Raw genomic sequence first — 15,173 nt, forward strand, 5'->3', positions numbered from 1 at the left:
CATCCTGCCAATATGCAAGGGCCCTTACATTCGCTGCCCAATAATAATGCAAAAAACATGGTAAACCTAATCCACCCATCTCAATAGGTTTGTGTAGGTGCGTCTTCGATATTCTATGAGCATTAAACCGCCAACTAAATGGCATAATTATTGAATCTACTGATTTAAAAAAAGATCTTGGTAGAACGATGGGGAGGTTCTGAAAAATATACAAAAATCTAGGAAGGGAAACCATCTTGATTGCATTAATGTGACCAACCATAGAAAGAGGAAGAGTCCTCCATTTTTCAATATCCCTTTATCTTAAGAATTAATTTGGTTTTTTTTAGGGAGGGTTACCCCCAGGTATTTCACTTTGTCTGTGATTTTAAAAGTAAGGTTATGTAAAAATCCACTATCAAGATCAGCACCTATTGACATAAATTCACTTTTCTGCTAATTAATTGTACAACCTGAGACTTCACAGAATGAATCCAATAAAACAGGGATAGACTGCTCAGGCTGCGATAAGAACAAAACAACATCGTCTGCATATAAAGATATGTGATGATCAATGTCCGCTATCTTAATTGGTTTGATGGATGGGTGATTCCTAATGCTACTGGCGAGTGGTTCTATGGCGACGGCGAAGAGGAGCGAGCTAATGGGGCAACATTGGCGTGCAGAGCGATGTAATGTGACAGGTGCTGATCTATCTAGGTTTGTAAGGATGGAGGAGGATGGATTAGCATATAATATTTTAATCCACGAAACAAATGTATATCAAGGCCATTCCAATTGGTCAAAGGCTTGCTGTGTATCCAGACAGAGGACAGCTAGCTTAGAGCCCCTCTCATATTTACGATACATAATGTTCATTAATCTTCTGACATCTGAAAAATGAAAGTCTATTAGGAACAAAACCTGTCTGGTCCGGATGTATAATGGATGAGATGTGTTTATTTAGCCGGTCTGCTAGTATTTTAGTAAAGATTTTCATATCTGTATTCAGTAGAGCAACTTCGGTGCTCCATTAACTCATTTTTAAGGTAAAGACAATACTGCATTTGGGTCTCCCTGCTGGGCTATCAAAGTTATGTATATACTGTACAGTCCTTTAAAACTATTACAGTATTCATCTAAGGTATCAATTTATACCTAACAATAAAGGTTTTCTTCATTTCCTGAAAAATGAACATTTTGGAGTTATGAGGTTTCCTCCCGACAGCAGTGGAGTCGGTCGGATAGGCGGTCTTCCAGAACCACCAAAAAGAGGCTCTGGCCGTGGCCCAAATGAGCCAAGTGATTCCCACGACAACCCCGGCGCTAGTTTTATACATTTGGAAAATTCCCCACACCTGCCATTTGATTAGTTAGTCAAGGTTCTTTTTATTATTTTTCCACAACCAGTGATGGACCCACCATGTAAAAATGCATGGGAGATGTGACCCACGGGGCTGCAGGGCTTCTACTTACCTGAACACGTGCGTGGTGGCGCGGGCGGCGTGCAGCGTGCTGGCGGTGGGGTTGGGGGTGTACGGGGTCAAATGGGTCACTGCCTCCTTAGTGGGGCGGAGGAGGAGGAGCTGGGGGCTCTCCGACCGCGAGGAGCACGGAGAGGAGGAGGCCTCCGCCAGCTTACCTGCAATATGAAGAGAGAGATACTGTCACGGTGTAGGTGAGGTAAGGACCCAAACGCAGGACAGCCAGGCATGTAGTGTTCAAAACCATGAATTGGTGATTTAATTCAGAAGACAGGTGAACATGAACAACTTAAAACAGACAGGATACAGGTGACAGGATACAATGACTCAACAAGGACTGACTGGGGAACAAGACTGATATACACATGAGGGTTGCTTACAAAATGAGACACAGCTGGAGCAAACCAATATAGAACCAAGAAAACTAGACCAGGGAACAATACATAGAAATACAAGACCTAGACTGTACAATGAATGACAAAAGTATGTGACTGTGACAGATACACGCACGAATAATAAAGAATAGCCTATTTGCTCAGACACTAAGACGTACAATTCTCCATTCATTGTCAATGGAAATGTAATGTTTGTGTAAGACGAAAATCTACACTAATGAACACTCTGAATATAGGATTGGGGCTAGCACCCCTCAGAAATCACACTTGTGTGAATGTGATGCAGTTTCATGATGATGAAAATAAAGAAGTTGTCCAGATCCCTGGCCTGGAAAACGCTGGGAGACGCCTGTTAACCCATTCTGGGCGGGAACCCCCTTTTGGTGTTTTAAAGCATTATGTTATGCTTTAGCTATTTAAAAATAGCAGATCTACAAGCTCATAGCTTGTAGGTCTGCTATTCTTGAAAAATCGTGAAAATGTGGCGCAAATCTTTGAATATATATTCTTTCCGTTTTTAGCTCAAATCTTTGCTTCTGGGGAGGTCTCTGGAATAACATATTTTCAGATGGGGGTCGGCGGCCAAATACAGAAAATTCTGGAGGTCCTTGACATGGAAATGTTTGAGAACGACTGACATAGAAACATAGGGGTTTTTTTTGAGAAAACTGTCAGAATTTAGAAGACATCGTCTGGGCGGGAACCCCTTTTGGTGTTAGCATTGTGTTATGCTTTAGCTATTGAAAAATAGCAGATCTACGAGCTTGTAGCGCGCCACTCGGTGGCGAGCTTGTAGGTCTGCTATTTTGGAAAAATCAAAGACATTTTTAGAATCTGACCTCAGGTCAGAATGGCTTAGTAATGAAACTGTCAGGATGTTATAGACATTTTTAGAATCTGATCTCAGGTCAGGAGTGTGATGAGCTCACCTGTGGAGATCTGTGTGGGAGAGAACCGGCCTGAGTGTGACACGCTGGCCCCATATTTCTCCATCAACTCGGAAAACTCCTTCCTGATGGCACGACGCAGGCAGGCAGGCAGGCAGGCAGGCGCACGCACGCACGCAGGCACACACACACACACACACACACACACACACACACACACACACACACACACACACACACACACACACACACAATGGAAAGTTTCTGACTAAACCAGCTGAAATTGCCACATACTTTAACAACTACTTTACAAGCAAGGTTGAAACTCTTAAGAGAAAATATGTCACCATCTGATGGCTCGTCCTCATGCAAATTAATTGAAAATAACATAATGAATGGTAAAAACTGTAAGTTTGATTTTGTGCAAGTAAGTAGCTTTGACATTAAAAACTTGCTGTCATCACTGCCATGTGACAAACCTGCTGGTACTACTGACATGTTAGACAGTAAACTGTTAAGAATTGCATCATCCCATATATCAAATTCGATTAGTCACATTTTTAAGTGGTGCAACCACTTCTACATCCAGCAATGTCCGTATCATGTATCATGTATCCGTCATGAGCACGAGTGGTGTGCGCATGCGTGAAATTGGAACGAGAGAAGTATGTGACATGGCTGCCACCTGCTGGACGCAAACGATACAGAGAAGAAATTGGAACGATACAGAGAAGAAATTGGAACGATACAAATTGGAACGATACAGAGAACCAATAGACGGGAGTTGCACCACTTGGTTCACACTGGTGTGATTTTGAATAGGTGCATAACCTATGGAGTTTGTCCTAAGGCTTGGAAGGAGGCAAAGATCATTCCTTTGCCCAAGGATAAAAAGAAACAATTCACAGGGCCAAACAGTCGGCCAATAAGCATACTCCCTGTTCTGAGTAAATTAATGGAAAGGGTAGTTTTTAAGCAAATTCAAGAATATTTTATTTATAACAAATTGATCACTAGTTCCCAGCACGCTTATAGGCAAGGTCATTCCACGTCAACTGCTTTAGCTCAGTTGACTGATGACTGGCTGACTCAGATGGACATCAAGAAGATGGTTGGCACTGTCTTGCTTGATTTTAGTGCTGCATTTGATGTCATAGACCATGGCATAATGATATCTAAACTAAAAACATATGGATTTAGCAATATGGCACTTGATTGGATGGTGAGCTACTTATCGGAGAGATCACAGAGAGTGTTTTTTTAATGGTAGCCTATCCGAATGCAAGTATAATTATTGTGGGGTTCCTCAAGGAAGCTGTTTGGGTCCTTTACTTTTCATTATTTTTACTAATGGTCTCCCTTGTGTGGCTATGAACACCCATATGGTAATGTATGCTGATGACACAACTCTGTATAGTACTGCCCCTTCATTAAATGAGTTAGTGAGTAATTTAAATCTGGATCTTGAGAGGTTATCTAACTGGGTGAAAAATAACAAACTAGCACTGAATGTTGCCGAAACAAAAAGTATTGTTTTTGGCACCAGGCATATGCTTATTGGTGACCCTCAGCTGCACCTATCAATGTCAGGTATACCAATAGAACAGGTTAAGAAAACTAAACTGCTTGGAGTTCTACTGGACAGTGAATTGTCATGGTCGGACCATATTGATGGCATTGCAACTAAGATGGGTAGAGGTATAGCCATGGTCAGGAAGTGCTCCAAATACTTGACATCCTCAGTCATGGGTCAAGTGATACAGTCATTGGTGTTTTGGCACCTTTATTATTGTCCTGTTGTATGGTCAGCGACTCAAGCAGACCTGAACAAACTACAACTTGTTCAGAACCGAGCTGCTAGACTGGCACTTCATTGTTCTACTCGCACAAATATTGAATATATGCATAAACGCCTGTCCTGGTTATCTGTTAAAAACAAACTCCATTGCAGTGTCCTCATGTTTGTTAGAAACACAATTTCTAATCAAACACCAGATTACTTTTTCAAACAGTTATTAAAATCAAGTGACAGACATAATCATAACACCAGAATTTCAAGCCTCTGTCATTTATCACTCCCTGCTCCAAAAACGAACCTCCTTAAACAAACAGTTATGTATCGATCAATATCATTTTGGAACATGTTACCACCTCACATTAACATAACACAACATAAATTATCTTTCAAATATGCTTTAAAGGAACACTTGCTACAGCTGACCAGATGACCATAATGTTATTCTCATTATGTTGCATTTAATTTTATAGAATAAATTGTAATTATGTATTTTCATGTATTTAACTTTGTTGAATGTATTTGTAATTACCGTATGTATCTTTTGTATGTATTTTATATGGACCCCAGGAAGATTAGCTGTCGCCACGGCGTCAGCTAATGGGGATCCATTCAATAAACAATAAACAAACACACACACAGCATTAACCACGTCATGTTGCTGCTATGGGCATTACTGCATCATTACCGACAAAATTACAAATGTTGAAAATATTGAGGCCAGTTTCAACATTTTTAATTGTTATTATTAATGTATTTTTCCCAAATTATCATTATGCTGTGTTATAGTGACAATACCATGTCATACATCAAATGAAAGCTAGAATCCTCTACTTTCACCAGGAAAAGAGATAACATTTCTATCGTTTTCAGTTTTCAAAATATAGGCTTTTGAATGAGTCCAACACTTTAGAAAAACATCTTGAAGTTTTGACCAGTCACATTTATATACCCATAGCATATTTTTGTAATAATGTGAACATGTCACGGAATATACCAATTGAAAGAGGAGTATTTCCTCTTTACCCAGAAAAAACAATTATGTTTCTAGCATGTTGCATTCTTTAGCTATAGTCAATTGAATAGAGCTTGTTTTCCTTTTAGAAATTTGAATAAACCTTCAAGTTCAATAGAGCTTCAAGAAACAGGAGAAACCCACTTTTGTGAATATCCATCAAGCCGAATTGACTTGATCTTTTTATTTTTACACATAACACAGGAAGGAAAAAGCTTATTTACATACAACAAACACATAAAAGTAGGAGTGTGTGGCTGTGTGCGTGTGCGTGTGTGTGTGGGGTGTGTAAAGTTCTCAGGTCGACCCTGCACGACTGGCATTTGCATAGTCAGGCAGTGTGTGATAGTGGGCAAAGCAGATCTTTCTGTGCAGTGGCATACAACACGCAGCACACTGGTATCTCGTCTCACTCCGCTTGTTCTGCATTTTGCAGACTCTGCATTCCCTCATTGGGTTCTGTTTTTTGGCACCGGGTGCGGGTTGGATCTTCACCGGAATATGGGCTGTTGCCAGAGGTGCGATGCGTGCAGAGAGCCTGGACAGAGGGTTGCGCTTTGGTGGAGGATGAGGATGTCTCTTCTGGTACAGGACGATGGAATTAAAAATGCAGATTTGCAACATATAAAATACATACTTGTTGGTCCATTTGTAGGACTTTCGGATGAAGGGATAGTAGGATATCCGTTGGTCCATTTTGTCCACACCATTCATGCCGTTGTTGTATTCCTTCACACAGATGGGCTTGGCAACAGTAAGCAGGCCTGTCTTCTTCCATCTGCAGATGTCGACCATCTCATCTGGGTGGAAGGTTGTCACCATGCGGACTACCTTGGTGTCTCTCCATGCCAACGTCAGAACCGTGTCCGTGTGTCTCACGATTCTGTCGCCGACTGCCAGGGTGGAATTGGATGCCTGTGCTACTTCTGGTGGCGCCCCTCTGTTCCTTCGGAGTGTTCCGCATACATGGGTCTTCATCTCAAGGAGCAGGTTGCACATGGCGACAGAGTTATAAAAGTTGTCCATGTACAATGTGTAGCCCTGGTGTTTTAGGCGTCCTAGGAGTGAGGGAACTATCTCAATCCAGAGACCAGGCTCTCCACAATAAGGCTGCATGTTGAATGCATACCCAGTGTCACTAATCGCAGACGATGCAAGACCTAATTCCATAGCGAACTGGCTTGCTGGGCGAAAAAACTCTGAAGCCCAACCTGCCTCGAAACAGCAATGTCCCTTCATCTATACTGATCTTTTGTGAAGGCTTAAAACGGGCCTGGAACTTTGTCACCAAGTAGTCAAAGATGGGACGTATTTTGTGGAGCCTGTCCTTTGGATCTGGAATGTTGTTGAAGTGGATGAAGCGCAATATGTTTTGAAATCTGTTGCGAGTCATGACCTTGGCAAAGTATGGAGTGGCGGTGATCTCCTCTGTGGACCAGTAAAGTTCTAGAGCCGGTTTCCAAACTAGACCAGTCAGGAAAAAAAGGCCAAGAACTTTTCAGTTCCTCCCTGGTGACAGGCACCCAGTCGTGGGCTCTCGAGTGTGGCATGAAGGGCATTTCGGCAATAGACATGTGTCTGATAGACCATCATATCCAGCAGATCGTCAGTCACGAACAGGCTGAAGAAGTCCACTTGCTGGTCTGACTGTAGCTCTGCAGCACCGTTCGGCGAATGTCTTTCATTCAATGAATTCACTGATTTGTAGTATGACGGGATTGTAGTGGGTGGGGAGGAAGCATTCGGTATGTTTTATGGTTGTCTTTGCATGTGGATGAATTAAATAAATAAATAAGTTAATTTATCAATGTGACTTGGGAAGTTCTGCCTCAATTATTATTGCCCACAGTTGAAATATTCTGTAGGGTGGGCTCTTTACAATACTTTTTTTTTATTTACATTTTTATCCCACGATTTTGTAACCCAGTTTTCTTTTCACCCAGTGCCAATTATCTAATGTAATCCTGGGCGCTACACTTCCTCTGCCAACCTGGGGGGGCAGCGGACTGACCTCATGCCTCCTTCTATGCATGAGGAGTCCAAACTGCTTCTTTTCACCTGACAGAGGGGAATTTCCCCGGCCGGACGTAGCGCGTGGAAGGGACACGTTATTCCGACCAGTTCCTTTCCCCTCCATCAGGCACCCCGGCTGGCCAGGGGGAGGTAATTTTAGAGACCAGGATTACGGCATGTTTTTGTGAGGGTATCTACCCTAGGGGACACGGGGAGAACATGCAAACTCCACACAGAAAGGCCCTATCGCCAACCCCCGCCAACCTCTTTACAATTCTCATACTTTACCTGAGACAAGATCCAGATCAACGTAGGATGATTCAGATTCTTCCTCCATGGCGGCCTGGAGGGCATGTGCCAACATCTCATCCTGTACCTGCCTTTCCTCCCGTACCCGCCTCCTCTCCCGTGCCCGCCTCTCCTCCTGTGCCAGCATCTCCTCTAGTACTCTTCTAGTACTAACTAGCCTCTCGTCCAGCCTCCACTGCTGGGCCAGCCTCTCTTCTTGTACTATCCTCTCGTCCAGCCTCCACTGCCGGGCCAGCCTCTCTTCTTGTACTATCCTCTCGTCCAGCCTCCACTGCCGGGCCAGCCTCTCTTGTTGTACTAGCCTCTCTCTCCTCCAGTGCCAGCCTCTGCCGGGCTAGCCTCGCCTCCTGTACCCGCCTCAAGTGTTCTAGTACCTGCTTTGAAAAGGTTGTCTTTGCATGTAGATGAATTCAATAAATAAAGAAGTTAATTAATCAATGTAACTTGGGAAGTTCTGCCTCAATTATTATTGCCCACAGTTGAAATATTCTGTAGGGTGGGCTCTTTACAATTCTCATACTTTACCTGAGACAAGATCCAGATCAACGTAGGATGATTCAGATTCTTCCTCCATGGTGGCCTGGAGGGCATGTGCCAACATATCCTCCTGTACCCGCCTCCCCTCCTGTACCCGCCTCCTCTCCCGTGCCCGCCTATCCTGTGCCAGCATCTCCTCTTCAGGCCAGCCTCTTCAGTGTCTCCCTCTCCAGTGCCAGCCGCTCTTCTTGTGCCAGTCTCTCCCGTGCCAGCGTCCTCATTCTCTTCTCTCCTGCCAGTGCCAGCCTCACCCGTGCCAGCCTCACCTGGGCCAGCCTCCTCTGCCGGGCCAGACTCTCTTCTCGTACTAGCCTCTCCTCCTGTACCCGCCTTTCCTCCTGTACCCGCCTCCTCTCCCGTGCGAGTCTCCTCTCCTGTAACCGCCTCCTCTCCCGTGAGAGTCTCCTCTCCTGTGCCAGCATCTCTTCTGCCAGCCTCTCCAGTGCCTCCCTCTCCAGTGCCAGCCTCTCCAGTGCCTCCCTCTCCAGTGCCAGCCTCTCCAGTGCCTCCATCTCCAGTGCCAGCCTCACCCCAATGCCAGCCTCTCCCGTGCCAGCACCCTTATCCGTGCCAGCCTCTCTTCCTGTGCCAGCATCTCCTCTCCTGCAAGCCTCTACTGTGCCAACACCTCCAATCCTCCCAGTGCCAGCATCACCCGTGCCAGCCTCATCTCGGCCAGCCTCCTCTTCTGGGACAGCCTCCTCTGCCGGATCAGCCTCTCTTCTAGTGCTATCCTCTCGACCAGCCTCCTCTGCTGGGCCGGACTCCACTGCCTGGCCAGCCAGCCTCTCTTCTTGTACTAGCCTCTCCATCAGTGCCAGCCTATGCCGGATCCTTTCTTGTACTAGACTCTCCATCAGTGCCAGCCGCTAAAGGGATGTTATCATGCTGTTAATGTGAGGCCATGCTGCTCTTTATACACATGGCCTTGCATCCCAGGCTCGAAGTGGACCCATATGTGCGATCCACATATGGGTCCACAGGGGCCTCATACCGGGGTTTGCCTAGGGCCCCCATATTCGTAAGCACGGCCCTGTTCATCAGTCAGCGCCGCGGCACCGGACAGAGCTGTTTAAGTGATTTTAATTTTGACAACTCGTCCTGACTCCTGTTGTGTTTTGTTGTGGGAAGTAAAAGCGTGCAAAACAAAGAGATTCAGAGCCCTGCCCTCCACATCGGCACCGCTAAGTCTACCACACACCCGCCGCCAGTTGATTTGGTGACAGAGAAGCCAGGAGCTGCAATCCTACCAACTCAAATATTTTACAATAAAACACGCTAATTTAGCAGAACGGGAGCGCTGACGGGAGTGACAGTGGCTGGAATATTCAGTGGTTGCTCTGTGCTGCCTTTTGCTTTCCATGTCGGAAATTTCACATTGCTACTTATTTACGAGGATGCTGCAACTCTAGCCTACTGACTAAGTTGGAATTTAGCTGGCATATTTTGTGCCGCTGGTTTTATTTATCATGTCTGAACTTTCTCTCTCTCAGAGAGAGAGAGAGAGAGAGAGAGAGTCTGGCACGCACAGACAGATAGGCCGGGAGGACTTTGTAGTGACCATAGACTGACGCACACGCACGCACGTCATGCACACATTCTTCAAAATAGCGGTGTGTTTAATCGTCGGAGTGGCGGGGTCTTTACCAAAGTGGAGAAACCCCACCATTCCGATCAATAGAAGTCAATGGTCGGAATGGCGATTCGTCGGAATGCCGCTCTGTTCCCAGAAAACAAATGTGAGGAGCTAACGAGCAAGCTACACTGTTAATGCTCGTCGTAGCCAGCCTGCAAGCTCACAGATTCAGACATTGGGGAGCATTTTTTGTCATAAGACAAACAAATATGGACAGTGGCGTTGCTCACAAATACCATGTTTTGGGACCTGTTTGGGGCCTTTTATAAAACATAGGATGAAGTCGGATGCGGGCTTGCAAAATGATCGTCCTCGTCATCAGGGGTGATGCCAGGTTCGTCCTCGTCATCAGGGGTGATTCAGGGGTGATTTACACTCAGAAAACAGAAACTACTATCTACCCAAATATATTGGTGAATCATTTTTACACCCTTAATTATAGAGTAAACTTGACTGCTATGAAATCAAGTAAAATCTACCTTAAAAATTAAGTAAGTGCAAGTAATATATTAAAGCAGGTTGAAATGACAATTATTGAGTAGATAAAATTAATATGCATTAGCACCTTGAAATGACAATAATTGAGTAGATAAACTTAATATGCATTAGCACCTTGAAATGACAATAATTGAGTAGATAAACTTAATATGCATTAGAAAACCTAGGTTAAAATTACATATAAATTTGAGTATATGGGATTGAAATTGATAGGTTGATTTAACTATATACGAGTGTATGATTTAATAAAATATATGCGTTACATTTACTCAATATTTTAACTGTATTCAACTCATAGTATTTTAATCAAAAAGGAATTCTGTATTTACCTTTGTCAAAGAGAATACACAATGCAATTATACAGATAAGTACGTTTTTAATTGACCAAAGTGAACATTCAAGTATTAAACACTCACATACTGTATGGGAGGAAACAGTCTGGCCACACGAAACAATGTGCAAATTACAATGTCAGCAAATACATTTTAAGAACATTAAACATTTCCTACTATGGGCTATATCTTGTGCCACCCCATATCCGTAAACTTATTTGCCATTCTTTACGATTTTGACGATGGACTAGTTGAACCATTTTAGTGTGTTTCAAAATAGTAAAAAATGGCAAATAAGTTCAGGGATAAGGAGTGGCGAAAGATAGGGCCGTATAAGTACAAACAATGTATGCATTCTCTGCAACAGAACATTTTCCTTAGACAATGTGCAAATTGTTGTCTGCAACAACATTAAAGAACATTTTCCTTGCCCATGGCAGGTAAATAAAACAAAACAAAAGTCCACGCACACTATAGTTGAGAGGACATAAACATTATAGGATGGTCATTTGACTTTTTTTTTAGTCAAGGCTGGGTTTAATGAATTGCCTGCCGGTGTCCCACCGAAACTATACCGTATACACACACACGCGCGCACACACACACACACACACACACACACACACACACACACACACACACACACACACACAATTTGATTGTCTAGTGTCTACCCCCACACACACATGCACGTCACACTATACTTGAGGACATAAACATTTTAGGTCAAGGCTGGGTTTAATTAATTTGCCTGCATGCCGGTGTCTAGCACCCAAATTAGCCGATCTACAAACATGCGCACACACCTGAAAACACAATTTGATAGGCTACTTCATCATAGCAAAAATAGCTGCCATTCTTTTTTGAAAACATTCATCTATGGTCACATGCAGACACCAGATTGAAAGTATAGTTGGTCAACAGCCAACACGCATACAATTAAAACCTGGTGTAGTTGTAAAATTGTATAGCACCGAAAAACATGAACCCCAAAAGCATTATTTAACAAGACCCAGACAAATTCACATTAAGTATAAAAGAACTGTGGCCCTTTAAGCAACAAATGTTAGTTTTTAAAGTAATGTGCTTGGAGCAATCAATAACCCATTACTGTACAAGAAAAAAAAAGAAAAAGCAGGAAGGTCAAATGGGGAAGAATTTCTTAATATAGAAAAAATAAAAATAACGTTTTACTGTCTATCGGTGAGGTTTGTACAGATTAATACATTCTAATTGGCTATATGCACCGTGTACACATAAGCACCTCCAATTCAAAACAAGTCTGTCAGACGCACAGATCTGACATGCTGCTGTATGCTTTATACAATAGGCTTTCCTTTTGAACAGTGCAGTATCAGTCAGTGTCGTATGTGATGTGGTTCCCTACTAATCTGTTTTCACTGAAAACATTCAAACTGAAGTTGTCAGTCAGGACACTAGCCAAGCAGACAGTTTTTCAGTGTCTGCACTTTGGGTGTAAGCTGTTGAGGGTCTAGTCCAAGCAGTACCTTTTGAAAAACCTCCAAGATGTATTTGAACTTCTTGGGGTACTTCAAGTCAAACACGTACAGTAGGTCAGTCCCAGGAGATAGCAGCAGGCTCTGCTAATATCGCCGAGGTTGTTGAGGACAGGGATGCCCTCAATAACAATACCTACATCAGCAGCTGGTGATTCTTGAGTTTGCAGACTGTAGATAGTCATCAGTTCCCCCGACAACTCTTCTACATCGACACCAGCATCCTGCACACATTGTAAAAATAGAATCTCATGAATGAAAACGTAATGATGATGTTCACGGTATTATCATTCTAAACAGTTACTACTGTTGCACAATTCCCTGCTCTGGGTGGGATCTCCGTCAGTGTCTTGAGTTTGCAATTGAAAACGTTTGCTGCCAACCAGTTGAAGAAATCACAGATTGAGGCCAGATTGAGACCATTCATGTTCATGGAAGAAGCTTGTAAACATGTATTCTATTGCCAATTTGTGACCTTGTAGATCTGCTATTTTTGCTGTACAACATGCTTCCATAATTAAGACATGCTGCTGTCTATGCTGCTATGGAACTTGTATCCATGTGCAGTGCAGACCTGAGTGTATCTTGACCTTACCAAGAGACAGTATGTAGGAACACATGTCTGAACTGCAGTAGCACTAGACATGCCATCTCACAACCTGATTCTCTGGACACTCTCTCACAAAACAAGCTCCTCACTCTGCCGTTCTTGGCACGTTTGAGATATTGTCTCACAATTAGCCATGATGATGACATTAGTTAAAACTACAAATTGTTAAATACTTTATTTTACTAACTTCAACGTCCTTGATCAGGGCACCAGGCTCTTCTCCCAGATGGTCGATGAGGCACTTGATCACGATTCCTCTGGTTAGCTGTATGGGGTCTCCACTCTGCAGACAAAGTTTTATCCTTAATACAATGCATTACTTTGCACATCCAAGCTGGGCTTTTGTTTACCAACTTTAAAGTCTACCGTTTCAATTGTCTGCACACAGTTTTAGCATTTAGGGCCCCATTTCCACCAGTGCTAAACACATTATCCCGAAACTTCTTTGCCTTTTTTACTCTTTTGAAAAACAAAATTGGTCAACTAGCCAATCTAAATGAACAAAAATGTTTTTCAAAATAGTAAAAAAGCAAAGAAGTTTAGGAATAAGAGGGGTGTAGTACTGACAAGACTATTAAGCCATGCATTTCGTCTATCAGGGAATGGACAGGACAGAGACATAGTGATGCCTGTTTAGGATACATTAGTATCTAAAGTAAGTGATCGTAATTAACTTAATGGGACTGATCTAGGACATTTGACAGGTTTGCGTTACAGGCAAGATACTACAGTGGAAGTCAATGAGGAACATTTCTCACCCGCATGTGAAGTTACATGTCAAGGAAATTACAACACAAACTTCTACCAGTGTTCTAGCTTTTTAAAGTGAATGAATACCGAGAATAGAAGATCTGCAACTTCACAGACTTCAGTGAGATGCAATGTGAGCTTGCATATCTGCTATTTTCTGATTTAGAAGCCGTTTTTAAGAATCATCCTCAGGTCTAAATGGTTTATTACCTGAAGCAGAGCACTCATTTCTGCCCGATGTGGCTCTCCTACAGCACCTCTCTTAGATTGGAACATGGACAGCAGTTTAGGTGTGTAGAGGTCCAGTTTAGGTGTGTAGAGGTCCAGTTCAGGTGTGTAGAGGTCCAGTTTAGGTGTGTAGAGGTCCAGTTTAGGTGTGTAGAGGTCCAACATCTCCATGAATTTCGGCTCAAGCTTCATTGTAGTGATCAACTTGAACTCTGCGCTGACCTGAAAAACGGATGAGGGGAAGTGAGAAAAACAAATCACATTGTGATCTTGTACATCCATTTTCCACCACTGTTGCTCCAGGAATGGGTACAATTGGCTAAATACAATGTAAATGTGTGTCACATGCAGGATGTCATTTCTGTTGAACCCTGCTACAAGAATCCAATTTACTCACTTGTGAAGCATCAAACAAGGCCAGCCATCTTTCCTTTACATCCTTGACGCTCATCTAGAAGAGATACACTAGGTGTTAACAGGGAACCAACAGACTGATGTAATGTTTCTTTCAAAAATGAGTTTGACTAATATTTGTCATACCAACTAATCTATAAAAATCACACCTGTGTGAACTGAGCGATGCAACTATATGCATCGTACTGTACTGTACAACTCATACTCTACAGTATAACTCGTACTGTACACTGTACTATGGCTGCTGTGTGTGTGACCTGAATCAGCCCAATCAACCCCAATTCGTACTCATCAGGACATACATATGGACATAGCAGTTAGTTGGAGCCGTCAGGCACCACTCAAATCCATATCACTGATAAACTACATCTGAGTCCCAACTGTAAAATCTCAATGATTCAACATTTTAATTATCCTCCTCAAGGATCAAAATATTACACAGGGAAGAATTATTGAAGCAGCTGTGTTCATATAAGGCAGCGAGCAGACAACGCAGTGGTAAATGAATAATATCTGCAACACAATGTTTCAGGAATATAGTTGAATAACTGTATAGAAAGGTTGTAAAACAATTATTAAACAGTGTCCTACCAGTAAGGTATCCAGTCACTTGAATTGCTGTCTGTATGAGTCTAGATGCCTGGGGGACAGCCACCGGGAGGCAGAGAGGACAGCATACCGGGAGACAAAGAGTTGAGGTGTAGCTGGAAGACATGGACAGTAGAAAATAAGACTAAATACACAATAATGAAACCCTGTTAATTTCCCATCAGG

At 43.0% G+C, this 15,173-nt stretch overlaps 1 protein-coding gene across 1 annotated transcript in view; it reads right to left on the reverse strand.

Moving 5' to 3' along the window:
- The window catches only part of stxbp4 (syntaxin binding protein 4), a gene marked incomplete at both ends in the record, with an annotated part of 114,931 nt that overhangs the window by 66,128 nt on the left and 33,630 nt on the right, over positions 1-15,173 (reverse strand). The window contains 2 exons of the mRNA XM_083786757.1: positions 1,456-1,621; positions 2,788-2,870. Coding sequence (XP_083642883.1) covers positions 1,456-1,621; positions 2,788-2,870 — 249 coding nt within the window. The remainder of the gene's footprint in view (positions 1-1,455; positions 1,622-2,787; positions 2,871-15,173) is intronic.

Source organism: Protomyctophum parallelum, assembly GCF_964188405.1.
Source record: "Protomyctophum parallelum genome assembly, chromosome: 17".
NCBI classification, from domain to species: domain Eukaryota; kingdom Metazoa; phylum Chordata; class Actinopteri; order Myctophiformes; family Myctophidae; genus Protomyctophum; species Protomyctophum parallelum.